The sequence below is a fragment of the Amblyraja radiata genome, chromosome 7 (assembly GCF_010909765.2).
Source record: "Amblyraja radiata isolate CabotCenter1 chromosome 7, sAmbRad1.1.pri, whole genome shotgun sequence".
NCBI lineage: Eukaryota > Metazoa > Chordata > Chondrichthyes > Rajiformes > Rajidae > Amblyraja > Amblyraja radiata.
In genome coordinates, this window is record NC_045962.1 from 67,047,533 (window position 1) to 67,070,818 (window position 23,286).

At 41.4% G+C, this 23,286-nt stretch overlaps 1 protein-coding gene across 1 annotated transcript in view; it reads left to right on the forward strand.

Annotated features, from left to right (window-relative positions):
- arhgap15 (Rho GTPase activating protein 15) overlaps positions 1-23,286 on the forward strand; it is a 722,875-nt gene that overhangs the window by 47,557 nt on the left and 652,032 nt on the right. The window contains exon 2 of the mRNA XM_033024704.1: positions 18,527-18,760. Coding sequence (XP_032880595.1) covers positions 18,746-18,760 — 15 coding nt within the window. The 5' untranslated portion in view covers positions 18,527-18,745. The remainder of the gene's footprint in view (positions 1-18,526; positions 18,761-23,286) is intronic.

Here is a 23,286-nt window from a genome sequence, read left to right on the forward strand (position 1 = left end):
GAGAAGATACATCTTTCTAATGATTTTGAATTTGCTAAGTAAATCAAATAAGCAATTGAGCGCCTTTCTGATGTGCATGGGTCCATAAAATATAACTACAAAAATTAGCACTTAAATTGATTGAGTGCCTCGTGGGGAGCTTGGGAACAGTTAATTCAAGAACAAAGAAATCTGTGCTTATTATAATTCGGGCATTTCAAATACAAAAACTAACCTAGATAACTAAAACTGAAATTGCTGGAAATGGAGTTTCTGAGAAGTGAAAGGACTACTAGTTAATATTTCTGTTATTCAAAAAGAAGGTGTAGATAATATCAGAATCAGATAATGGAAACATCAATACAAGATCGGACAAAGCCACATACGTGATGGAGAGACTTGAAAGAGTGCACACATTTGCCATTGTTTATTCACTCTTGATATGAACTGCCATTCTCTGTCACATTGACCTTTAGAAGGTGACGGCGAGTCAAATATTTAAACATTGCTGTGGGTGAAAGTGCTCCTGTTGTGCCATTCAATGGAAAGTTCCAGAATTCTGATCCAAAACTGATATAATTACTATGTTTTCAAATCATACTGATGGGTAATTTGAAGGGTAACTTGCTGATTTTTCTAAGAGGTAGAGGCTATAGGCTTGGGTTGTCTGTCAAGGAGGCCTTAATAAGCTGCTGTTGTGCATTCCGTGGGTGGTACAAACTTCAGCCCAAAGGCACCAGAGGAGGAAGTGAATGTTTAAGGTTGTAAATGGGATGCCACACAAGTTTCTTTTTTTAAGCTTCAACAATAGTGAGCTTCTTGGTTTGTGGAGCATCACAGTTCAGACCTGTCGTGTACATGGTAGAAAGTAATCGAGGAGTTTGGAGGTGAGCCACGATATTCAGCCTTAGGCCCACCGTTCTAGGGACTGATCAATGTTATGTTCAAGTTAATGTTGAGCCCAGGATGGAATTCTCAAAAAGCATTGCTTTCAAACACTGAGGAGAGATGGTAGGATGCTCTCTTGATGACTGTGGTCATAACTTGTCGCTAATGATACTTGTCAAACCAGCTTAAGCATGTAACATGGAAAATAACTGTTTTGCCTATTTTTCCCTACTGAGGCTGGATGCTAGATATGTTTCATGTTCCAAAGAGATATGTTCATAAGAGTTTCTGTGATTTTCTCAGATGACAGAACAAAGGTGTTTTACCAAAGACACCTCCACTAATTAGGGAGAAGTTGGACAGACTGGGATTGTTTTCTCTGGAACACTGGAGGTTGTGGGGAGACTTGACAGAAGTATATAAAATTATGAGGGGCATATTGTAGATAGGGTAGACAGTCAGAACCTTTTTTCCAGGATACAAAAATCAAATGAAACATTGTATAGCTTTAAGGGGCAAAGGTTAAAAGGTTTGTGCTGGGCGAATGTTTTTGCACACATGGTGGTGAGTGCCTGGAACACGTTGCCAGGGCTGATGGTTGTGGCAGTTACAATGGTGGCATTTAAGAGACTTTTCGATTGTAGGGAATGGAGGGTTATGGATTATATGTAGGCAGTTAAGAGTTGATCTTGGCTAAGTAGCATTCTTGCTGACACTGTGTTTATGTTGTTGGTTGTGGAGGATTTGGTCTGAACTGTCCAAACCAGCATAAAACATTGTCAAATCTTACATGTGGTCAATTTTATGCATAAAACATGAAGTGAAAATTTACATTCAGCACCAAACAAGATACCTTGATTTTTTTTTTGGGAGTTGGGGGGTTGCTAATTAATAAATGTACTGCTGGAACCCAACCCACCAATTGTAGCTGGGACATGTTGGTCGATGTGGGCAAGTTGAGCCAAAGGGCCTGTTTCCACGTATCACTCTATGCCTGTTCAAATAATGTCATGCAGACACTTGAAATTTTCATTTTGGGAAATCTAGCATGGATTTCCGATCATGCCTTAAGAGGAAAAATTAAAACTTAACTTACAGTAGTTAGTTACTTAAATATAAAATAATTTTTAATTTACTTGTTCCTTTGAACAAGGTTTGAAAGATGTGGACAGTCATGTTCTGATGTAACTGCCATTTGAACTCAGTTTTCTTAGCTGAGATGAGTTTATGAAGATTTCAATTAGATTGAGTGCAATAAAAGTTCAAAGCATTTTTTTCTCAATTGATAACAGATGCTGACATTGTTTGACATGTTGGTTTCTTGTAGGGTTTGATATAAAATGATCAGGAAATTCACAGAAGTTTCTTTCTTGCATTATGCTGGTGATGCCAAAACTGTTTCGAAGAACACTGCGGGGAATATACAGTATTAGTGGACACATAGTGGAAAATAGAATTGTCACATTTGATTAAAAACTGTTCTATTCTGCTATTTAATAGTCTACCTCCGTCTTTTTTTAAGTACAGCTTGCCACAATTTACACTTTTCAAAACACCTTCTTGATATTTCAAAAGCTGAGTACTGTGGATGCTGAAAATCTAAAATTAAACTGAGAAAGCTGGAAGTGCTCAGCAGGTCTTGTAACATCTGTAGACAGAAAAAGTGGGGGCGCTGCAAGCCGGCGCCCTGTCAGCAGCGTGTCCGTTTATTTCAACTTTTTTTGTTTTTTTTAGTATGTTTTAAAGTATGTTTTTTTTGTGTTTCTTTGTGTGTTTAGTGTGGGGGGGGGAGGGTGAGGGGGAAACTGCTTCGGTCGCCTCCTCCACGGAGAGGCGACTTTTTCCAGGTCGCCTCCCCCATGGCCTAACAGCAAGGATCGGCTTGGACTTTCCCGGAGACGCGCCCGGGGCTCCAGCGGCGGGCGCAGCGGGGACTCTCAGCGTGGAGTGGGTGAGCCCTCGCTGGGGCTCGCCGGAGGGGAGCGCTCTGTTTCGCTGGCCCGTGGCAGCCGGCAGCCTGAAGCCGCGGTCTGCACAGCTCCAGCTGGCGCGGCGTCTACAGCCCGGGATCCCTCATGGGGGACCCGGGGGAAGAAGAAGCTTCCACCGCCGGCCCGCGGCCAACTTCTACCACGGGCCCGGTGTGGACTTACTATCAGTCTGCGGTGCTTCTGGCTGCGGCGCGGCGAGGACTTTATATCTTCGGCCTGCGGCCTACACCATCCTGAAGCCGCGGTCTCCGGTGGGGAAGAGCCGACTATGGACTGGCTCTGGGCTCTGGACTCTGGTCCCGACCACGGGGGGACCACTGGCCAATTTTTGTGCCTTCCACCACAGCGATGAATGCTTTGGTAGATGTTTGTGTTAAATTTTTATTGTGTATTGTGTGTTCTTTCTCATTGTATCGCTGCTGACATATTCATTTCACTTGCACTTTATGTGCAATGTGACGAATAAACCGGTATTGTATTTAATTGTATTGTATTGTATTGTGCAAGGTCATCGACCTGAAATGTTAATTCGGTTCTTCTCAACACAAATATGCTACCTCTCTGCTGAGTATTTGTCACTTATTTATGATCACAGTTGGATTAACAATTTATAGCCCAAATTGATGGGGTGACTTTAAACATTGATAAAAGACTAGAAAGATCTATTTGTAAACCTTTTGAGGAGCTGCCAAGGGAGTCTTGCTATGTTTTAATGGCCAGACCTCATCACAGTATTTTTAGGTATTTTAAATACTGTTATGTATTTCCCTGTCTAAAAGAAGGTCAGTATATGCTTTTGGAATAAGGAGTGACATGGGTTGTCCTTTACTGCTAGGCTTTAATCCAATGCATTACTTTGATGCAGAAAGAAAACCCTATCTCACAACTGTTGACAGTTCTTTGCCATAAAAAAAACGGTTGTCAGAGGTTATGGGGAGAAGGCAGGGGAATAGGGTTAGGAGGGAGAGATAGATCAGCAATGATTAAATAGCAGAGTAGACGTTATTGGCCGAATGGCCTAATTCTACTCCAATCACTTTTGATCTTATGATAAATGTTGTAAGGCATTTAGTTGAAAGCCAATTGAGTCCTATCACATTTGTACAGGACACCGATACCCATGTGGAGGAAACATAAGGCTATATGAATTTGACAACATCTGCACTCCCACGAGAACAAGAAACACAATCCTGAATCTGCTGGTTGACAAATAAATATAAAACCATTCAACTTTTAAAGCAGCTGCCAGAACAATGAGCTTTGGAGGGGTGTTGCCAGCTGGGTCAGTCAGTAGTTGCAGTTTTATTGAAAAATAACAAAAACATCTGCATGATCACAGTTAATTAACTTTTTTTTGAGGGAAATATAATTTATCTTAAGATAGACACAAAATGCTGTAGTAACTCAGCAGGACAGGCAACATCTCAGGTGAGAAGGAATGGGTGAAGTTTTGGGTTGAGACCCTTCTTCAGAGTATTCTTATGCAGTCCCTTCAGATCAATGAGTCTTGCTTCCACTCTGGTTCTACTGGAGAAAGTCTGTAATCAAGTGACAGACAGTTTTCATATTTTTCTAAAGGAACCAGGATACATTGTCATTGTCTCAACAGAAGGAGTATACCCTTGACTGGAGTATTCCCTCCATAGTCCACAAGTCTGTTTTCATTACATGCTGAAGTTTAGCAATGTTTCTTTAATTTGTGATTCTGAGAAGAATGACCCCACTGAATTAAGGCCAAATGAAAACTAAAGTTTAAAAATGAGTTTTTCATCATCAAAGAAGCACAATACAGCAAAACATTCTACTATCATCAGCCTTGCAAATATGACTGCAAGTCATTGGCTAGTGGTATGACTAAAGTATGACTAACAAGATAAAATATAGCTGAAGAAATATATTCACAGTTGCAGCACATGACTAGAATACATTAATGTTCGCTATTTTTAATCGGACAATAAAAGATTCTTGGAATTTTCTCAGGTTTTTGAGACTGTTCCCTCAGCAATCTATTTTAATAATTAAATATAATGAATGTGAATGTAAGAGAAGGTGAACAATAAATTTGTCCAACATCGAATGTTTGAATAAGCTATGCCTAAAATATGGGAATGTAAAAATAATAGCTTGGGTAGAGATAAGAATGTGAGAAAATGTTTTAAATAAAAGTATACATGACAGATAATTTACAAGGCTCAACTCAATTCAAGAAAAAGTTGGAGCCTCAAATCTTGACTGTTAGTTTAGTTCAGTTTAGAGGGGTGGAAGATTGCACCCTTCACATGGTCCGCCCTGTATCGACGAATGCAATCAACCGGCGTGCACAATCAAATATGATCAAATAGAACAAGTTGTCCTACAACTTTAGGCTGTGCATGCCATACGCAAGAAGAAGTTTAGAGATACAGCATGGAAACAGGTCCTTCGGCCCACCAAGTCTGCTGCGACCAGCGATCCCTACACATTAACACTATACTACACACTCAAGGGACAATTTTTTAAACATTTATACCAAGCCAATTTACCTACATACCTGTATGTCTTTGGCGTGTGGAGGGAAACTGAAGATCTCGGAGAAAACCTACGTGGTCACAGGGAGAACGTACAAGCTCTGTACAGAAAGCACCATAGTTGGGATCGAACCCGGTGCTGCAGGCACTGTAAGGCAGCAACTCTACCGCTGCGCCACCGAAATGCCATTTTCGTTTTGTTAGTTTATTTTAAATTATTTATTTTAATGCTAAAGGCCCTGTCCCACAATGGGGGTTCATTCAAGAGCTCTCCCGAGTTTAGAAAAAAAATCAAACTCGTGGTAAGCACGGAGAACGAACGTAGCGGGTATGTAGGAGCTCGGGGAGGTCTCTTAGCGGCTCGTAACGCTAACGACAGGTACTCGGGAAGACTCGCTAACGGCAGGTAAGCTCGGGAAGACGTGAAGATTTTTCAACATGTTGAAAAATGACCACGGGAGCCCCGAGTATCGACGAGCGGCCACTACCGTAAATCTCCGAGTTCGAATCGGGGCAAACTCACTCGGGAGAACTCTTTGAATGAACTCATACAGTGGGACAGGGCTTCAACCATTGAAAACAGTTTGCATTGCCAATACTGTAGATTCATAACTGGAGAATCTAGGCACCTTGCTATAAACTAGGAGTTTAAAATTAGTGGGGGTCATTATCTAATTGTACAACAATAATAAGTGGCTGCAGCACTTGTACTACTTTCATGGACATATGAATCACCTGCCTCCCGACTAACCTGCCTTATAGTGGGAGTGGCGGCGCCTAACGGCAGCGGCTCGACTAGTCTTCTGTCTTTTTTTTTTTTTTGTCTTGTTAAATGTATGTCGTGAGTTTTTTTTTTTTTTTTTTTTAGATGTGTATATGTGGGGGGTGGTGGGGGGGCTGTGGGGGAAACTGTTTAAATCTCTTCCCTGTGCGGGGACCCGACTATTCCCTGTCGGGTCTCGGATGTCGTTGGGCCTAACATCGTGGAGCCGGCGGCGACCTCCGGCCGGGACTAACCTGGGGGCTCCAGTTGCAGAGCCTGCAGAACTGACATCACGGAGCTGGCCAACTTCGGAGCGGGAAGAGCTGTGGTGGCGTGCGGCTGCGACCCGACTTTGGAGTTCGGAGGCACCGGCCGCAGACCCGGTGGACGGGAACATTGGGAGCTCCAAGTCCCTGGTGGGAGACCGCTTTTCCGAGCTCCGCAACGGCGACTTCTCCCGCTGGAATCGCGGGTTTAAGGACATGGAGCCGGGGCCTAACATCGCCCGGCGTGGCTTAAACGGCCTCAGGACTTACCATCGCCCGCCGGGGGCTTTAACATCGGAGCCCCAGTTCGTCTCGACACTGCAGTTGGACTGCTGGACCACGGGAGAAGGAACAAAGGGAAGAGATAAAGACTTTGCCTTCCATCACAGTGAGGAGATGTTGGAGACTCACTGTGATGGATGTTTATGTAAACTGTGTTAAGTGTGGGTCTTGGATTGTTTTGTAATGTAAAAAACTGTAGAAATGATATTTTGTTCAAACCTAGGTTTGAATGACAATAAATGCATTCTTATCTATTCTATTCTAACTTGTCTGAGACCAGATTGCATGTGCAAGATCTTTCCAGGCTGAAACCAGCTGAGAACAGAACAACAATGGCAGTGAGAGTCACACAATGCTGGAGAAACTCAGCAGGACAGGCAGCATCTCTGGAGAGAAGGGATGGGTAATGATTCGGGTTGAGACCCTTCTTCATCCTTTCTCTCCAGAAATGCTGCCTGTCCCACTGAGTTGCTTCAGCATTTTGTGTCTATCTTAAGTTTAAACCAGCATCTGCAGTTCCTTCCTAAACAATGGCTGTCACTTTGCTTTTGTTCAAAAAGAGGTCCTACATTGCAGCAACCTTTGAAAATATCATAGATTCTGCCAAGTTTTCAGGCACAATATAACACTTATTCAGCAGCTTGCTGAATGCAATTGGTGTTGTTCCATGGTCGTTTCATGGTCTTTATCTCTGCTCGCATTATAAATCAGACATTCATTCTGTCCAAAAGCCAACTACTAGAGGAACTCAATGGGCCTGGCAGCATCTGTGGGGGGAAAGGAATTTCAGGTTTCAGGTTGCGACCCAGCATCGTGAGGTTTTTTTTGCTCCATTTTCCAACATCTGCAGTCTCTTGTGTCTCCATAGCCTTTTTCCACATCAGTTTATTTTTCTTTCCATAACCTCATGTTCCTACTTGCTTGTAGTATGTAATTCTCACCATAGAGACCTTTCTAACACTGTCATTCATGTTGGAGATTTTAATCTCTTTGTTTAAAATCTGACAGATTGACAGGACAGATTTGGCTCTCAATCTTCTGCAGCATTTGATTTGGAAATAGGGGAAAGAATGACTGAAGAGTTATTGAGTGGAGATATGTATGCATGTTCAGTGATACAGGATCAGAATCCTATCCATCCCTGATTTTTACAACGGTACTTCATTTTCAATGCAGGCCCAGTAGTGGATCACAAGAATTAACCCAAATGTATCCCGTAACAATTCTCACTTCCCTATCAATAAGCCAACATAATGTTTGAAGCCATGATGTTGCAATAATATTGAATGTGAAAACATAGTCACACAGCACAGACACAGATTTCTTGGCCCACTATTCTATGCTACCATATAACTGCCAATCTATACTAATTCTATTTACCAGCAGTTGTAAATTGCTCGTTCTAAGCTCCCCCCCAGTCTCGTTTCAGTCAAAAACCACTGAATCAAGCACTTGTGCAACTAATCTTTATTTTGACAAAACACAATTACAGTTCCAACTACTGTACCTAACCATCGCAGGTTCGATCCTCGTATCTGCCTGATCAAGCCCTCTAGGCCTCGCTCACAGAGACACTCCAGAAGGTCACGCAGTCCTAAGCGCTCTCCCAGAAGATTGACACAGGACCTCATGGCAGCTGACCTTTATAGGTCCCCGGACAATGAGGGGCCAAACCACATGGGGGTGGTCTCTTTACAATCCAATTACAGATATCGATTAACCCCATACATGACAGACATTTCTCTAACCCAATAATACAGTGGCTAATACATTGTATTCAAACATTGTTTCTCGGAGGAAGCAAACATCGCAACATTTACCCTGATATGCAAGAAAACCAGACAAGGCTCAATACCTCATCCAATCAACATTCCGCAAAGTAAAGCTTTGCAACATTATTAACAATTATTTAGAAAGTGTATATCTGGTTTGCATTCATCCAATCCATTCTTTGCATTTTGCATCTGATTGTCAGGGCCTGCAGATGTTCCCATTCTCTTCCTGCAGCTCAAATCTAGGCTGTTGACAAACTGGCACAATTCTGCAGCTTGTCCCATTTCTACAGAGAGCACGTTTAAATTGACCAAATGGCCTAGCAGCCCTGAAGCCTTTACTCAATTTTAGACTCCTAGCCTCTCCAATCTGGCCAGGATTAACACAGTGAGCCTTCTGTGCCTTGGCAATTCAAATTTTCATCCAAATAGTTAAAGTCATGAGAGTACTTGTCTCCATCACCCACTTGCCACAGACAGCTATGGAGGCCGTCATTGGGTATTCTTGATTAGTAAGGGTTTAATTTGGAGATACAGCATGGAAACATGCCCTTCAGCCCAGCGAGTCTGCAGCAACCAACTATCCCTGCACATTGCCCTATCCTACACACACTAGGGACAATTGTGACAAATGAGGAAACCAAAGATCTTGGTTAAAACCCACGGGGAGAATGTACGAATTCCGTAAAGACGGGCACCCATAGTCAATTTCGAACCTGGGTCTAATAGATAATAGATAATAGACAATAGGTGCAGGAGTAGGCCATTTGGCCCTTCGAGCCCGCACCGCCATTCAATGTGATCATGGCTGATCATCCCCAATCAGTACCCCGTTCCTGCCTTCTCTCCATATCCCCCGACTCCGCTATTTTTAAGAGCCCTATTTAGCTCTCTCTTGAAAACATCCAGAGAACCAGCCTTCACCGCCCTCTGAGGCAGAGAATTCCACAGACTCACCACACTCTGTGAGAAAAAGTGTCTCCTCGTCTCCGTTCTAAATGGCTTACTCCTTATTCTTAAACTGTGGCCCCTGGTTCTGGACTCCCCCAACATCGGGAACATGTTTTCTGCCTCTAGCGTGTCCAAACCCTTAATAATATTATATGTTTCAACTGATCACATAAAACTGAGACCCTCAGTAATCAGAAAGCACAGATATGAAGAGATGAACACCATCTATTTTCCTGACTTAGAAAATGATAACGGAGCTCTATGACTAACAATTTTCTGAAATCTTATCGATGAGTAAAACGTTAATGAAACTGTCAAAGTGGCACAATATTCAACTGGTGCTAAATTAAATAATTGGCATTGTCAGATTGTGGAGATGTGCTGCTGATGTGAAACATTAATGCTAACTCTCAGTTATAGTTTGGAGATTGGTTTATCAGATTCACCATGCAACAAACTCAGATAAACTGGAGCTGATGCAGTCATCTACTAATGATTGTACCTTCATCAGTCTGAAGAAGGGTCTCGACCCGAAATGTCGCCGAATCTGAAGAAGGGTCTCGACCCGAAACGTCGCCTATTCATTCTCTCCATAGATGCTGCCTCACCCGCTCAGTTTCTCCAGCATTTCTGTCTACCTTCGAATTTTCTAGCATCTGTAGTTCATTCTTAAACGTACCATAGTACTTTGCACTTTGTCATAGCACCACCAAGTGGCAAACAGACCACTAATCTTCAGTAGAACAGAATGTTATAAAATATATACACTTACATAGCTATATTAATTTCATATACTCAACTTTACTCATTAAAGATTTGAAGATTTTACTTCTTGTAATTTTCAGCGCACAACAAAAGCAGGACATCTGATATAACTATGACTTTAAACTACAACCCCAACTCAGCTTGTTGTCAAACCTAATATAAAAATGAATGGTCCTAAATGACTTGGACCATCGGTGGAAGGAAGTCTAATCAAAAGAGCATTGGGAGTTTAATGATGTTTGTATTCTGTTTAACATTTTAATACTTCTGGATAACTTTGTGATTGGGTGATTGTGGGAAAGAGGCATCATAGACAAAATGGACTCAGTGTTGTTTTTCCTATACTAACATCCGTTTAACTTTAATCCAATTGACATAGCTGGTAGAGTCACTACCTCACAGTACAAAAGATTCGGGTTCGATCCTGACCTCGGATGCTTTCTGTGTGGAGTTTGCACATTTACTCCGGGTGCTCCGGTTTCCTCCCACATCCCAAAGATGTGTGGCTTTATGGATTAATTGGCCTCTGTAACGTGTAGGGAGTGGATGAGAAAGTGGGATAATGTAGAACAAGTATGAACGGGTGATCGATGGTCAGCATGTACTCGGTGGGCCGAATGGCCTGTTTCCATAGTATAATCTAAACTAAACTAAACTAGACTTTCATTTTACCCCATCAGTTGTTTTTCCGATTCCTTTGACCAATATTGTTTCTGGTGAGAACACATCGTATTAGCTGTGTTTTGCTACTGGAATTGTTGACTGATTATCATTTCTGTCTCTGGCGCTGTAAGGCAGCAACTCTACCTGAGTAGACAAAATTGGGCAGAATAGTGTAATTTTGCACCTGTGACTTATGAGCATATTAAACGGATTATAATTGGATAACAGATGTAGATTTTATACCTAGCAATTATTACTAGATTACTACAATGGGATATGTGAAATAGGTCAGTCAAATTCTTGATCAGTATAGGCATTTGAGGTAATGGGGAGAAGGCCTGAGAATGGGGTTAGGAGGGGGAGATAGATCAGCCATGATTGAATGGCGGAGTAGACTTGATGGGCCGAATGACCTAATTCTACTCCTATTCCTTATGACCTTGTGAATTACTGATGGAGATCCTATTCATTGGCCAAATTACTTCTCTCAATATATTGGCCCAGTATTTGCAGTTAATGAAATCAAGAGTTGTAACATGGTCCTTTATGATATCATGGCCTTCTTGATCTATAACCTCATATGGGTGTTTTATTTCAGTGCATTCCAAGACATTTAAAGAAGATGTACAGGCTAAGTTGTTTACACAGGGGAGATAAGTGCCTGGAATATGCTGCAGGGGGTGATGGTGGAAGCAGATACAATAGTGGCAGTTAAGAGAGTTCTGCATCAGAACCTTGCTGTGCAAGGAATGGAGGGATTTGGTTTATGTGCAGGCAAATAAGAGGTGGACTTGGCATCATAGACACAAAATGCGGGAGTTACTCAACAGGACAGGCAGCATCTCTGGAGAGAAGGAATGGGTGACGTCTTGGGTTGAGACCCTTCTTCAAACTGAGAGTCAGGGGAGAGGGAGACAGAGATATGGAAAGGTAAGGTGTGAAAACACAGATCAAAGGAGACGATGTTCAAGGAAAATGTAGTATGATTCATTTTTAGCTGAGGGGAAGGTGACAATGAGGCAAACAAACAGTAAAATTTGATCAGGAGGACAGTGATGCTGCCTGTCCCGCTGAGTTACTCCAGCATTTTGTGTCTATCTTCAGTGTAATCTAGCATCTGCAGTTCTTTCCTCCGCATTTGGTCTTGGCATCATGATTAGCTGGGTTATTGTGTTCCAAAGGTCCTGTTCATGTGCTCGATTGTTTTATGTTCTTTGTGGAAAAAAATACATAGACACACATTGATGCATTGAGGTATGCTAATTTGGTTTGAGAGTGGATGGTTACCAAATCTAAAAAAAACCTGCTGAAAGACAGCACCAGGAACTTCCTCAATACTTCTGCTTAGTTACAATAACCTCATGGACATAAAAATAATAATGGCGTAGGAAAAACTAATATACCTGGGGATGGAAATCCATCCTTTGCCACTTGCACAATTCATGCTATTTGATAGAAATTCTGTATTTTATTCCTCATGCAAAATTCCATTAACCTCAATATAGCTACATTTCAGAGTACAATTTTCATCCACAGGAATACCGTTTGTTCATCAAAACCATTCTGGAATAATTTCTATCCCATTCTGCTTTTTCCACATTCAATATCTGGGATTAAATTTATACATAGACCAATGCTAAAAAAACAAACAAATTTTCAGTTCTTTATTACAGGTATTATAACTAGACTAAGTGGGATCGTTGAACCGAAGGGACTGGTTTCCAGAGGGCTGGTATGGACATTCTGGGCCAAATAGATTATTGGGCTGGCAGCTCAGTCACTCAGGCCTGGTGGGCTGGCAGCTCAGTCACTGAGGCCTGGTGGGTTGGCAGTTCAGTCACTCAGGCCTGGTGGGCTGGCAGCTCAGTCACTCAGGCCTGGTGGGCTGGCAGCTCAGCCACTCAGGCCTGGCAGCTCAGCCACTCAGGCCTGGTGGGCTGGCAGCTCAGTCACTCAGGCCTGGTGGGCTGGCAGCTCAGTCACTCAGGGCTGGTGGGCTGGCAGCTCAGTCACTGCCAGAAATTCTGCCCAAATCTAGTGCGAGACTCTGAGAGAGAGATAGGGGAGAGGGTGGAGAATCGATTTTAGACATATTTCATCTTTTTCTGCAGATCACAGCAATGAAAGAGGAACATCTATCCTGGCCTGGATCTCACAGGGAGCCAATGAAGAGAGGGACAAACATATTGGAGTGAGGTTTAATACCTACAGGGGGAATACTTACTGATGGGCCAAAGGGACTCCTCTTGGGCTAGTACAGGCCTGATGGTCCGAATGGACAAATAAAAAGAGCAATCTCAGCGAAAGGCACTTTTTCAGGACTTTTCCTGGCCTAGCATGGGCCTTTTGGGCCAAAATGCTCCTCCTGGGCTAATACGGGCATTTGGGGTGATAGGGCATGGTTTCTGCACTAATAGGGGCCATGTGTGCCGAACTGAGTGGTTTCAAGTAGGCCAAAGGAATAATTTCCTTTCTATTTCAAGCACAAGGCAGGCCAACACCTCATTTAAATTTAAATTTCAATTCCATTTCAATTTCAAGCACAGGACAGGCCAACAACTCATTTAAATATCAATTTCCTTTCCATTTCAAGCACAGGGCAGGCCCAACAACTCATTGCATTGTCACTTCATTTCCAATTTGCATTGCAGTTTCAAGCACAGGCAGGACAGGCCAAACAACTCATTGCATTGACACTTCATTTCCAATTTTGCATTGCAGTTTCAAGCACAGGCAGGACAGGCCAAACAACTCATTGCATTGACACTTCATTTCCAATTTTGCATTGCAGTTTCAAGCACAGGCAGGGCAGGCCAAACAACTCATTGCATTGGCACATCATTTACAAATTTGCTTTGCAGTTTCTAGCACGGGCATGGCAGGCTAAACAACTCATTGCATTGTCACTTAATTTCCAATTTTGCATTGCAGATTCTAACACAGGCAGGGCAGGTCAAACAACTCATTGCATTTTTATTAAGGGCTAACAAATCATTTATTGCAAGTACATTGCAGACTCACAGTTCAGTTGATTCACAGCTTAGAATCATAATTGTGGTCTCTCCATCGCGATCTTCCAGAGTGACTGACTCACATCCAGGCATCTGGGGTTTTATAGTACTGCCCCCCCCCCCCCCGGAAGGGGCGTAACCTTCATCATGGTGATTGACAGGCGGGAGGACCAATCAGCTGATCTCACTTTTTTTTAAACATTCATAACTTTTGTATTTTTCATCGAACGGAAAAATTCTCTGGACTGCCTCAGCGGAGGAGGACTGCGAGTAAGATGGTCAAAAATCATAGTGAGAAATGGTAGCATTGTTTTTAAAATCAATATAAAGCATAGACAGGAAATGGTCAAGATGAGACTTTTAGTTATATAGATAAATATATATCATTTGTTTCGGTCTGCAACTGCTGTGCCCAACCAATCCAATAAATGAATTGATCAAATCACATTAGTGTGACCTCATAACCCACTCCAGATATGTGGCATTTAAAAGTCCAGGCTATTCAGGGAAATATTAGGAAAATGTCTCAATATTCCAGACCTGGATTCCAGAAGAGAGGTAACTGTGACCACCCTCGACCGAACGTGGCATTCAGGAGTTCAATCACAATGGAATTCAATGGTACAAAGGGAACACGCTCCAATGCAGAAACAAGGAAGTGTACATGCAGGTTTGCACAAAAGGATACAAAGTGCTGGAGTAACTCAGCAGGTCAGGCAGCATCATTGGAGAACATGGATAGGAGACGATTCGGGTTCACGAGGTTAATTCCCGGGATGGCGGGACTGTTATATGATGAAAGAACGAACGACTGTATACATTGGAACTTAGAAGGATGTGAGGATATCTTATAGAAACATATAAAATTATTAAGGGATTGGACATGCTAGATGCAGGAAACATGTTCCCAATGTTGGGGGAGTCCAGGACCAGTGGCCACAGTTTAAGAACAAGGGGTAAGCCATTTGGAACTGAGATGAGGAAAAACTTTTTCAGTTGTGAATTTGTGGAACTCTCTGCCTCAGAAGGCAGTGGAGGCTGATTCACTGGATGCATTCAAAAGAGAGTTATATAGAGCTCTTAGGGCTAGCAGAAGCAAGGGATATGGGGAGATGGCAGGAACGGGGTACTGATTTTGTATGATTAGCCATGATCACATTGAATGGGGGTGCTGACACGAAGGGCCGAATGGCCTACTCCTACACCTATTTTCTATGCATCTATGTATGATTGTGGTTCTAGGGAGTTAATTAATCCCAATCCCAGCTCATCATTGCAGAAGTTGCTCAGGAGGGTGTCAACTTTCTCAACTTTCTGTAATTCCTTCCATCATTGCTGCTTGTGGTTTATAAGAATGTACAAGGCAAGATTAATGTGTTAGCAGAGGACAGTGAAGTTGGTGGTATCTTAAATAGTGTGGGTGGTTATCAGAAATTACAGCAGGGCCTTGATCAGCAGGCCAAATCGGTTGAGGAATGGTTAATGGAGTTTAAAGGGCAGGACCATCACAGTGAATCGGGTGACACAAGTCCATCGGGTGTTGCCACGAGCCGGCAGCCTCGCCAGCAACTGTTCGTCCTTTCGACTTTTTTTTTGTTTTTAGAGTATTTTAGTGGGGGAGGGGGAAACTGTTTTTCAGTCACTTACCTCGGTGGAAAGCTACTTTTCTCCGAGTCGCATTTTCGCCCACCCTCGCGGCCTAACAGCTTGGATTGGTGCAGCCTCTCCCGGAGTCAGGCTCAGAACTTGAGCAGCGGGCGCAGCGTGGAATTTCCATCACGGTGCCGGGCAATCCTTGCCGGAGATGCCAGAAGATGTGTTCCGATCGCTGGCCCGCGGACTATAACAACTAGAAGCTGCGGTCTGCGGAGCTTCTAGCCGCGGGCGGGGCATGGACTTTCCATCGCGGAGCCTGGGATGCCTTCCTGGGGATCGCTGGAGAAACGCTCCGACCACGGGCCTGTGGCCTGTAACATCGTGAAGCCGCGGTCTCCGGTAGGAAACGGCCGATTCGGGATCTCCAAGTCGCAGAGTGTTCATCCCTCCCGACGTTGGAGTTTCGAGCATCCCGACGAGAGGGCCTGTACATCGGGCCATCCGTAGCGGCGACTATGGAGGGTTCATGGCCCCGACCATGGATGAAGAAAGGAGGAGGACAGACTGAATGTTATTGCCTTCCACCACAGTGAAGAATGTTGATTCCACTGTGGTGGATATTCATGTTATATTCTATTGTGTATTGTGCTCTTTTTGATTGTGTTGCTGCATGGTAAATCAAATTCCACTGTACCTTAATTGGTGGATGTGGCAATAAATGTGAACTTGAACTTGAATGGAAAGGTGTTGTATGGAAAGGAGAGTGTTGTAGAGCAGAGGAGTGCAGGTACACTGTTCTCTGCAAGTGGCTTAACAGGTAGACAGGATGGTAAATACATTTTTGGTACGTTGGCCTTTGGTTTTTACTTGGTGAATCCATCACTTAAGCAATTTTCAATGTGCTCTCAAATGTCAGATTCACCTCTGACGAGGATTGCTTTTGAACCTTGACAACATTTGCTCTTCATACTAACTCGTCTCTCAGTATCTTAGGGAGTGTGTTGCTTTAATTGTAACTTTGCAATGACTTTTGTATTTCAACTCCATACCATGCTATTGTTTCATTATGTTTACTTAACTGTGAATCTTTGAGGTTCAGTCTGTAGAAGGATCCTGACATGAAACATCACCTATCCATATTCTGCAGAGATTCTGTCTGACCGGTCAACTTACTCCAGCACATTGTGTTATTTTGTATCATCTTGTCTAGCTTTAAAATAAAATGATTGTTCAACAAATTCACCAATTTTGCATTTCATTTGTAACTAGATTTCTCCAGGTTTTCTCATTACATGTAGTATCACCCACTGCACTAATTAAGATAGACCTGTGTTTATTGTCATCTTTGAACCATTTGTAGCAAAGAAATGTGGTAATATTTTGTAATAATCCTCTCACATCAGTTAAGAATCAAATACTACAATCAAGCTCATTATGGCCATTTTCCATTAATTATTACCTATTTATTTAAAAATGCAGATTGTTGTTAGACTTATTATGATAAGAAGACAGTTACTTTTCTGTCATATCTGATTGTGGGAATATTTTCCTTACCTGTGTATTGATTGAATTGAAAGACACAGCATTTAAAAAGACCCTTCAGCCCACTGAGTCCACACTGTCCTTCGATCACCAGTAAGAAGAAAGGAAGAGGTGGACCTAGAGGGCTGAGGGAGAGCTGAGAAGGGGAGGAGATAGTAAGGTCTACCTGAAATTAGAGGTCAATTTTCATACCGCTGGGGTGCAAACTGACTAAGCGAAATATGAGGTGCTGCTCCTCCAATTTACGGTGGTCCTCACTCTGGCCATGGAGGAGGCCCAGGACAGAAAGGTGTTTGATGTTGTCCCACTTTCTCATCCACACCCAACACACACAGAGCAATGGATAGAAGCCAATTAACCTACAAGCCTACACATCTTTGGGACGAAGAAGTAAACCAGAACACCCATGCCACCACAGAGAGAATGTGCAAACTCCTCGAACACAGCACCCAATTCAACTCGGGTTTCTGACACATGCCTCATTTCAGGCCACAATGTTTGTGCCGAACATGATGCCAAGTTAAACTTATCTGCCTGTACATGATCCACATCTCTCTAGTCTCTGCCTATCATATCTGCCTCCACATGGCAATGCATTCCAGGCCCCCATTACTCTGCGTTTAAAAAAAATATTTAAAAATTGCCCCACGCATCTCACCTTACAGTTATGTCTTGGGGAACTCGAACAGTGCACATGTCTGCAAATATTGTCCGAACATAGGTCAGCTACCAGGACATCTTCCAAAGTTCAAAATGGTGGCCCAAGATAAGCCCCACAAATGCATTATGAACCTTGATGTGTTGGCGAAGTTATTACGTTATACTTATTATTTATAGTTATTCACGTTATACTCCACATATGCATACCACTATATACGCTGTGCACATAATAACAGAGAAGCTTTACTAGAGGGATGGCAATAGTGCAAGAAGAATGTCATCATCACCAAATTAATGAGCTGCTGCAAATGTCTCCCTTGCCAGTGAATATCACGGTCCTAAAATATGAATAAATAAAAGAAAAATTGGATTTGTTGCCATTTCGACAAAATATTGAACTGCTGATCCATTCACATAGACATAAACTATCCCAAAATGTTAATTTAAAGGCCAACATCACAGAAAATGGTGAACTCATTACATTCCTGTCCTGGTAGTTGGAGTGTATTAATTCAAATTGCAACTGCATTTCCTATATTTTTTAAACAAAGGCACTTCAAATATCCTTTCTTCAGCTCCAGTTATTTTGGGACAATAATCATAAAGTCATAAAGTTATAAAAGTTAATTATGGGGAAATCATTAAGTGGAAATCAGTGTTTTATGGTATGCTTTAGAATAATTCTTTAAGAAATGACAATGCAAAATGATAAGCCAAAGTGTGAACAATAATCACTACAGGCAATTCATATGCAGCTGAATTAATTAAATGCATTTTTCTGATTGATAATTTAAATTGAACAAATTATTTACAAAACAGAAAGTCATAAGTCGTTGTGTGTTTGTTTGGTCAAGTAAACTGAATGGTATTACGATCTGTTTTATTTATAGATCTGATCATCTGAAACTTGCTGTAAAACCAAAAGACAAATTTTATTTCTCAAGAAAGTAAACAAATAAGAGAGACTGGAGCCTCCAAATCCTAGCAATCCACCCAACCAGCAACTGGGGATTTGGGAAGTTCATTTAGATGAAAGCACAGATCGAAAATACTACTTTAACACCGTCACAAAAGAGAAGACTTGGAAGCCACCTCGGCACTTTCTGGGAATGCAGAACATGAAGGTAAATGGGTCCATTTTCAAAAAAGTTTTCATGTTATTTTTGTACGGCATAGAAGGCCTTTTGGCCCTTTGAGTGTAAGCTGGTTTTCAAGCAAGCCCATTAATCACATTACTTACATGAACATAAGGTCATAAGTGATAGGAGCAGAATTAGGCCATTTGGCCCACCTAGTCTACTCTACCATTCATTCATGGCCGATCTATCTCTCCCTGCTAACCCCATTCTCCTGCCTTGTCCCCATAACCCCTGATACCCTGATGTTGTTATGTAGTCCTTATTAATGCATTTTAGTCAAACAGCACGGAAAGAAACCATTTGGCCTAACTGATCCATGCTGAGCAAAATTCTCCATCTAAGCTGGTTTGGCCCATGTTTGCCTGATATCCCTTAAAGTTTCTTATCCATGTACTTACCCAAATGTATTTTAAATGTTATAATGTGACCTGACACAACTACTTCCTCTGGTAGCTCGCTCCATATACCACCACCATATGTGTGAAGAAAGTTCCCCTCGGGTTCTTATTAAATCTTTCCTCTCTCTCTTAAACCTATGCCAATTGATTCTTGATTCACCTACCCCGGAAAAAGATTTTGTTCTTTCATGCCCCTCATGTTTTTATACAGTCCTATATGATCACTCCTCAATCTCCTGCAACCCGTCAACTTCTCCCTATAGTTTAGGCCCTTGAATCCTAGCAATATCCTTGTAAATCTTCTATGCACTCTTTCAATTTTTATTGATGTCTTTCCTTGTAGTAGGGTGACTATAACTGACTACAATACTCTAAATGTGGCCTCATCAATATCTTGCACAACTGCAACGTAACATTCCAAAATCTATATTCAATTCCCTTGAATGATGAAAGCCATGATGCTAATGGCATTCATCACCTTCTCCACCTGTGATGCTACTTTGAGGGAAATATGTGCGTACCCCTAGATCCCTCTGTTATCCAACACTCTCCAGGGCCTTACTAATCACTGTGAAGGTCCTGCTTAGTTTCACTTCCCAAAATGCAATACCTTATAATGTTTTGAATTAAACCCCATTAGCCATTCCTCAGCCCACTTTCCCAGCTCATCAAGACACCACTGTAAATCCTGATAACTATCTTCAATGTTTACGATATCAGCTATTTTAGTGCCATGTGCACACTATTAATCATAGTTTCATTCAGGTTATAGCTTCTCAAGTTTAGGACAATGATTCAAAACTAAAATTTTCATTTTAGGCACAGATAATCATATTGCAGGTAAATTATTCAGGACTGAAGATATATCATGCCTTGAAAGCAAATAATGGATTCTAACATTTTAAATGAGGATTAAACACATCTTGGTGAGACCACACCTGGAGTATTGCGTACAGTTTTGGTCTCCTAATCTGAGGAAATACATTCTTGCCATAGAGGGAGTACAGAAAAGGTTCACCAGACTGATTCCTGGGATGTCAGGACTTTCATATGAAGAAAGACTGGATAGACTTGGCTTGTACTCGCTAGAATTTAGAAGATTGAGGGGGGAATCTTATAGAAACTTACAAAATTCTTAAGGGGTTGGACAGGCTAGATGCAGGAAGATTGTTCCCTATGTAGGGGAAGTCCAGAACAAGGGGTCACAGTTTAAGGATAAGGGGGAAATATTTTAGGACCGAGATGAGGAAAACATTTTTCACACAGAGAGTGGTGAATCTCTGGAATTCTCTGCCACAGAAGGTAGTTGAGGCCAGTTCATTGGCTATATTTAAGAGGGAGTTAGATGTGGCCCTTGTGGCTAAAGGAGAGAAGGCAGATACAGGATACCGAGTTGGATGATCAGCCATGATCATATTTAATGGCGGTGCAGGCTCGAAGGGCCGAATGGCCTACTCCTGCACCTATTTTCTATGTTTCTATGTGATGTTAAAATAATTGACAGATTTATGTCTTGAAAGATCTTCATTTTTTTTTAAATATCACAAACCAAACTATTTCCCAATGATTTACCTGTGGTAAACTTATTTATCTCTTTTAGATTCACCTTTTGTATTTTTTATAGAGTATCTGTACAATAATTAAAAATGCAATTTTATGTTTAACTGATTATGAAATATATATTCTTTATATTTCCTTTTCATTTCCATCACTTTATGCAGAGGTAATTTCCTTATGCTTCTATATAACAGTCTTATCCCCAATTATTCTGAATGGCAGGATTGGACACGTGTCCAAGATTTTTTTTCTGCGACATTAACCCTTCACTATATTTATTAATAGCCTACATGATAATATATTTTAAAAAAACACATTGAAACTACAACCGAGTCATTGGGCCGTGTAGCTGAAAAGAGGAAATTGCATTGGCTTAAAGCTAAATTAAATGAGTGGACAAACCTCTTGTAAATGGAGTTCAGTACTGGAAAGTGTAAGATCATCTACTGAATCTAAAAGAGATAAATCAGTTTATGGTGTAGTAAAAGGATTTAAGAGCCATGCACATTAATCCTTAAAAGTCAACAGGCATTTATAAAATATCTTCAAATCGTAAAAGGTTAAAGAAATATTGGCTATTATTTAAAAAGCTATGCAATAGGGAACATGGTAGCATAGTGATTATATAATTTCACAATGAATCCAGAGTGGTAGGTTACTGATCTGGAAGATCTAGGATTTCAAATCCCACCAATATAGCTGAGGAAGTTGAATTTCAGTAAATTTTGAATCGATAGTTATTTATATTAATGGTGATCTTTATCCATCTATTATATGGATTGACATTAAGTACTCGCCTGGTTAATTAATTACTTTTGGGGGAAAGAAATATGGCATCCTGACCCATTTGGCTTAAGTGCAACTTACCATGGTCTTTGACCCGGTAGAATTTTAACACAACCCTTTAACACAAGGTTTGAGCTAATCGGCTCACAACACCTGTACAAAGTCACTAAATGCTAGTTTTGTCAATAATGTTACACTGCCCCCTCTAGAACAGCTATGAGAAAATATAATAAGTAGTCAATTTTGCTTCATTATAAAATGGATACAATGCAGAAAAATACTTTTCTGTCCGTTGTGTTCTTACTAACTCTCAATCAGAGCAACTCATTCATTTCACCAACCCAGTTTGGCCCAGTTTGGCCCAGACTTACAAACCTTTCCTGACTGTACATTCATCTAACTCCCTCTTGAAGGCCACAATGAAATTTGCCTAGAACATCTTCTCCACATATCACTGTTCACACTCTTTATTTTTCACTTGTGATCCTCAATCCTTAACCCCTTCTCTGATAAGAACAACCTCCGACTATTCACTGTTCACCCTGCTCATCATTTCATATACTTCTATCAGATCTCCTCTCAACTTTCTCTGAAGAAAGATATCCCAGCCTATCTCATCTATCCTTGTAATCACAATCCTTCATCTCAGGAATGAAATCTTTCTGGGTCCATTCATAATACTTTCACATCCTCCCTCTATAAAGAGATGACTGGAATCTAACATCATTATCTAGCTGATAACGGCACAATAATGGGTCAGCTTGGCACTCCTGCTTTTGTGCTTAAGGCATCTATTGATAAAGCCCAGAGTTGTGTATTTTTATTTGTCGCTTTCTCAATCTGCCACCACTTGCAATGAGCAAAACCAATTTGTTTTTTGCTCCAGATTCCAGCATCAGCAATCTCTTGTACCATCACTTTCAATGACTTTTGCACCCATACCCCCAGGTACCTTTGTTCCTACAACCGTTTTACAATAATATTCTATATTGCCTCTCCTTAATTTTCCTACCAAAATATATCAGCTTGCCTTTCCCTTGGCACCTCATTCAATCTGTTTGTTTCGATCACTTCACAATACTGTTGAGTTTTGTGGCAATGTTAATTCTAAATCGATTAATACTATATAGATTTTTTTTTTAAACATTGACTAACTTGTTTCCCTGGGTAACACAGCTAGCTACTCATCTTCTTTCTGTCCAAACACACATTTATCAGTATCTTGTATTGACTGTTGCTTCAGCGAACCTCAAGCATATTATGAAAGAGCTTTTATATGCCATGCACTTCAGCTTTGCATTAGGCCTGTTATATGGCAACTTAACCAAAAATGTGTGGAAGTCATTGCACAAACTCTGCTTTACCCTCATCAACTCTATTTGTGACCTTTCCAAAGAATTCCATGAAATTAAATTAAGCATGATTTACCCTTTGCAAATGTGGGCTTGCCATTATCGATCCTTTTTCCTCTGGCTGACTATTAATCCTCCATTGTATCCATGTTGAAAGTCTTTCTCGCTGGTGAGATTAAATTGATGTTTCTGATTGATTGCCTTTTCCGAACACTCTCATGTTCTCTTGCACTAGTCGCAATTCCAAACCATATTGAACAGTTACGGTCATACCTTTTTATAAGATATAACATTTAGCACTGCTTCCATGCCTTAATAGATACTTTGGATGTCAAGAGGCAAGTCAAGAATCAATAGTGCATTGTTGTCAAATGTCCCGAAACAGATCAATTAAATTCTTACTTGCAGAAGCACAACA